General features: G+C 43.0%; 1 protein-coding gene across 1 annotated transcript in view; it reads right to left on the reverse strand.

Annotated features, from left to right (window-relative positions):
• tmem98 (transmembrane protein 98) overlaps window positions 1-5,464 on the reverse strand; it is a 6,294-nt gene extending 830 nt beyond the window's left edge. The window contains exons 1-5 of the mRNA XM_063222951.1: window positions 5,350-5,464; window positions 1,763-2,035; window positions 879-1,010; window positions 385-418; window positions 169-284 (exon numbers count right to left, since the gene is read on the reverse strand). Of these exons, the coding sequence (XP_063079021.1) occupies window positions 169-284; window positions 385-418; window positions 879-1,010; window positions 1,763-1,893 (413 nt within the window). The 5' untranslated portion in view covers window positions 1,894-2,035; window positions 5,350-5,464. The remainder of the gene's footprint in view (window positions 1-168; window positions 285-384; window positions 419-878; window positions 1,011-1,762; window positions 2,036-5,349) is intronic.
• Window positions 5,465-5,711: the final 247 nt, after the last annotated feature.

The raw sequence follows: 5,711 nt of genomic DNA on the forward strand, positions 1-5,711 counted from the left end.
AGAAGAAGAAAAAGAATAAGATGTAGTGAATGAATTCACCCCCCCCCCCCACACACACACACACACACACACACATACACACACACACACACACACAGACTGTATTATTTTAAATTCCTGTGACTCATACACTGAAAGCCACAAAGGCTAATTCAGCTTCAGTTATACCTGGGGCTGATGCGCTTGGCCACTGTGATGATGTCACTGAGGCTGGCTGGAGCCTTGACCTTTGCCCCCGAGCCCATTGTCATGGCCACCAATTTCTCCGTCAGAGTGTGGCATATCTACAGTGCACAAAGGCCAATATATCACTGATGAAGCTATTTGTTTACCAACCATATTGCACATAAAAGCATATTGTTACCTAATATTATGGATACTTACCTTCAGGATAGATATGCAGTGGGACACCAGACCCCTGAGGGAGAGAGAGAGAGAGAGAGAGAGAGAGAGAGAGAGAGAGAGAGAGAGAGAGAGAGAGAGAGAGAGATTGCAATTAACATTTATATTGAATAAAGGACCCTGGTTGAATTTTGAATCTCAAATACAGAATGACAGCAGTATTGTAGCAGAATGACAAAATAGTTTCAGTCCTAATCTTACACTAAAAACATTACCATAAACCATCCATTCAATATTTCCAGAAAAATAGACTGTAAAGGATGACATGATCTGAAGAACTGAGGCAGTGTGTGTGTGTGTGTGTGTTGGGGGGTTAAGGGGTAAAGTTACTCACAACGCATCCTCAGTCCAGTCCTTGTTGTCCAGGATGGTGTGTGTGTGTGTGTGTGTGTGTGTGTGTGTGTGTGTGTGTGTGTGTGTGTGTGTGTGTGTGTGTGTGTGTGCGTGCATGTTGGGCGGTTGAGAGAGCTACTCACGAGGCATCCTCTATCCAGTCCTCGTTCTCCAGGATGGCCTCTATGTGAGGGTTGGTGATGACCACGTCGTCCAGCTCCAGCTCCGATGGCTCACTCTGGGTCTCCATCGAACCGATCAGGTCCAGTGTCGGCCTAAATATAGATATATATATAGATAGATGTCATTACCTCCGCCAAGGAAGTTGCGTTTTCGGTCATGTTGCTACGTCTGTCTGTTTGTCTGTCAGCAGGATAATTCAAAAAGTTGTGAACGGATTTGGATAAAACTACCAATAAGGTCCACTGTCGGTCCAAGTCTTAGACTCTAAGATATACTGTATAGAAACAGTGTGTTATATATAGAGAACAAGGTGAAACAATATCAATGCATCACTCTCTCCCTGTCCATATATTCCTCCATCTCTCTCTCTCCCTCCCTCTATTTCTCCATATACAGTAGCTCTCTCTCTCTCCTTTCTCATGGTGTCGACACACCACTACAATGCACTCTGTCTCTCTCTCTTTACTCCTCTCTCTCTTTATTTCTCCATCTCTGTCCTTTCTCCATCTCTACTCCTCCCCCCACCCCCCGCCTTATTTCGCCATCTCTCTCCCTCTCATTTGTTTTTTCTCTCTCCCTCTCCCTCTCCCTCTCCCTCTGTATTTACTTGGGGTGGTGCAGGTAGCTGGGTGGGTGGTGATAACAATGTCGGCACACTACCATTGTGCTCTCTCTCTCTCTCTCTCTCTCTGTCTCTCTCTCTCTCTCTCTCTCTCTCTCTCTCTCTCTCTCTCTCTCTGTCTCTCTCTCTCTATTCCTCCAACTCTCCCTCTCTCTATCTCTCTTTTTATTCCTCAAACTCTCTCTCTATTTACATCTTCATATTCAGTATATCTATACTCACTTGGAGTCGAAGTGGTGCAGAAGACTGGGTGGATGGCAATATCGGTGTCGGCACACCACCACCAGTGCCACGAAGGAGGCCAGGAAGATGGTGGCCAGCACTCCGATGGCCACGATCACCACCGTCTCCATGCCGACGTCCCCTACAGGTGCCCCCGTGGTAACTGACTGTCTGACCAACCCACCAAGTGACTGAGTGACCGCCCTGCTGTGAAACTTCTGATCGGCGTCTGGCTCAGGTGTTTTGGAGTCAGCCAGCGGTTTGCGTCTTCATCTGCAATAAGGGAATGGTTAGACGATAAGATGAGCACATGCAAAACAATGATGCCCAATAATGCCTTTATTTAATCCATTTCAGGGTTTTATAGCAGGGACGTATTAGCTAAGGTAACCTAGACACCTTGACAATAATTATAAACACCTACCACCTTGACTAGGTCTCCTTAAAATGTTGTATTGTGAATGTAATTTCAAAAGCTGCTATACAATTTTTTCAAACATTTTTTATGAAAATGCACAACATATACAAAGATGACCGGTAGATGTCTCTGTTCATGCCTAATCACCCACCTTGACTAACAAATGTTTTGTGGGAAAAGCTGCATTTATTGAACACTTAAGTGAATGGCTTAAAATGACCTCATTGGTGTGCAGGCTTTTCATACATTCATAGACATTTTAACTGTAAAACTTAGCATACTTTGGTCATAGTAGTACATTTTAGTTTATTATTTTGTACATACTAATGAAAAGATGAAATTTGACAATAGGCAGCACAGTTTCAATGAGCAGCATAGTTGCAATACATATTCTGACCACTATCCTAAACAGTGCACCTTATTGGATGTGTTTGATACAAGTATTTGACTGTGTGAAACTAGAAGATAAGATCAGCCTTTAGAGGCAAAAATATTTAAAACATAAACATTCAGATTTGTCCAAAAACACTCATGCATAGTGATGAGTGGCTATAAAGTTGCTTGTTTGTTTGGAAAACACTCCCAACACAGTAGAGAGTCAGTAGTCTATATCACAGTCAAAGTAGTCTATATCACACTACTGCATAACTTTCAATACTGCATGAGAGGGAGCTCAGCTCTGCTACTGCCTGTATTGGTGAGGTATGGACGTGAGGCTGTACTCCAGAGGGCTACCACTCAATTTCAATTGGTGACCATCAGTCACAATCATGTCTTTAACAAGTTTTATCAACTATAAGGTCTTCCATTTTTTAATCATATTCGACACCTTGCTAACCAGGCTGTACCGGTATTTCATTGATAATCACAAAAAGGCTGTCACTCGTCAACGTATTTTGCCATTTTTATGATAAGAACAACACTACTTCAACTGCTACTACTACTACTACTACTACTACTAATAATAATAATAATAATAATAATAATAATTCCTCTTGTTCAGAAAAGAGTTTTGGTTTTCTGTCCTGGCATGACCTGTGCAGGGAATCTGACATAGAGTTACTAAGACTGCAGAAGGAAAAAAGTAGACTGTGCCTGATTAATTGGTAATAGGTCTCAAAATCAATCAAGCTTAAAATGCCTGGCCACTCCTTCAGAGTACACCAGGCAGGCACATAAGCAGACAGAGCTCAATGCATTCCATTACCCACCATCCTCCTCCCAGACCATACACCCCGAGCCTTTCGACAAGAATTAACAGTCTGCCTTGATTGCAAAAGGTGGCTCGTTTTAAATGGTGCGCACAAACATCTTGTCAGAGGAGGGGATTTATATCTTAGTGTTCCCCAGTCGGCCAGCCAGACAGCCAGCGTGCAAACCTCCATCTCGGCTTAACCAGACTAATAAATCAAAAACAAATTTGGGAATCTGTGCCAGTAGAGTTACTTAGAAGATAAAAAAACAGTGAGGCTCGATTCTGCACAGGCAACTGGCAACGCACGCATGCACACAGACATGCACACAGACATACGCGTGCGCGCGCGCACACACACACACACGCACACACACACTCTCGCACACATAGACTGAACAAATTCTGTTGGAACTATGGTTGCTGGATGACAGAAGAATTGTATTTTGCTGGGCTTATTTAAACAATATGCTATTTTATCTAAAACTTGTCAAGGTGTGCTTGTTGACATAAGGCAGAACAGAAAAGTACCATTTCCTTATCTACTCGTTCCCCCTGTTTCACACACACACACACACACACACACACACACACACACACACACACACACACACACACACACACACACACACACACACAGTCAAACTGAGCTCATATTTGATTTTCCACAGGTGAAAAATGACACTGACAGATTTCATTTATATTCAAATCAACTTGATCAACAAACATTCTCTCCCTCTCTTTTCCATACCTGTGTGTGCCTACCAGGGTTTGTATTGGATGTCTGTTAAATATTAGCCACTACCTGGCTAGGGACTCAGAGAGAGAGAGAGAGAGAGAGAGAGAGAGAGAGAGAGAGAGAGAGAGAGAGAGAGAGAGAGAGAGAGAGAGAGAGAGAGAGAGAGAGAGAGAGAGAGAGAGAGAGAGAGAGATGGCTCTGTCCTGTCCTAACAGTACATTGTCTCTGACTATTTTACGAGACATTTGAAATTGTGGTATTTTCCTCTGGATGATTACCTGAAATACTGTTTGGGAATGTTGTAATTCTAATCGGATTAATTCTTGCACTGCATTGGTCGTGTCATACAGTGCTTTCTCCCCGAGCGCTCACTCGTACAGTTTCGTGTTTCCAGTCTAATTCAGCGCCGGGCAAATACCGAGATAGGGTGAGATGTAACCCGCTTGGATGGTGGTCATTAAATTAAAGCAACCTTGTGGTTCACAAATGGACCACAGTGGGTTACAGTACAAGGACCAATTGGGTCGTCTTCGCGCATTTATTTAGGCCTAGCCTACTGTAAAATGTTAGATTTGGCACTCAGCGTTCAGAATCAAGACATAGCCTATAGTCACAACTCGTAGCCTAGGCTATAGTGTATAGCCTAGGGCCTACATCAGTAATATGGTAGCCTACCAAATAGATGGTGGAGAACACAAAAGCAGGCCAGCCTTAGATGGACTAACTTCCATATATGGAATGACAACGAATGATAAATTGCCATCGACTCTAACTTTGGGGGTAGCTATTGTGAAACAAAACAGCCTAGGCCTACGTTATCATAAACATAAAATAATAGGCCCAACTCCCCCTGTATCACGACAGTATGCTGGTTTACGTCTATTTCACGTTTAAAAATGAGGAAAGAAAAAGAAAACAATAAAAAACAGATATGATGCAGATAGTTTCGGTTAAAACAACTACTGTAGCCTACATGTTGAATTATCATAATAGGCCTAACCGCATAGCTATTAGGCCTACTGTTTGATCGAAAAACAACGTAACATCGGAGTAGGCTACAGGCAACCTTATTATAATGGATGCATTGAACATGAACGCAAAAGTGTTTCCTATTATTCATTTCAACTTTCAAAGTTTAAATAGGCTTCCATGACATGGTAAAAAAATCACGCACAGTGTAGACCACTTATTTGGACACGTCAAATGCAACAGACTATTTACAATGTCATTTTACTCACCGACATTTTGTCCGTTTTCTTGTTTCCCCGCAGAGACAAAGCAGCTATTCCCGGGGGCATGTGGAGACGGCACGGATCTCTCCGAAGAGGGAGCGCGCAGGGGCATGTACGTGCACTGCTGGGTCATTCTGAAGTTGAACCTGAGAGGAGAACTTTCACAGCTCGTGCGCGTTCACCTTATGTGTGTGCTGCGGCGGGAACAAGCGTGGCGACGCGCGCACTGAAATATGCAAGACACTAGCCTACACCAAAGCCGATTGTCGTGGTGTCAAAGGTGAGGTCAAAGAAGATATTCAGGAAATAAAGGTATGTTCTCAAAGCAGAGTAGATTTATAAATCACACAGAACACTAGTTTCATATT

This window comes from Engraulis encrasicolus, chromosome 2 (genome assembly GCF_034702125.1).
Source record: "Engraulis encrasicolus isolate BLACKSEA-1 chromosome 2, IST_EnEncr_1.0, whole genome shotgun sequence".
NCBI classification, from domain to species: domain Eukaryota; kingdom Metazoa; phylum Chordata; class Actinopteri; order Clupeiformes; family Engraulidae; genus Engraulis; species Engraulis encrasicolus.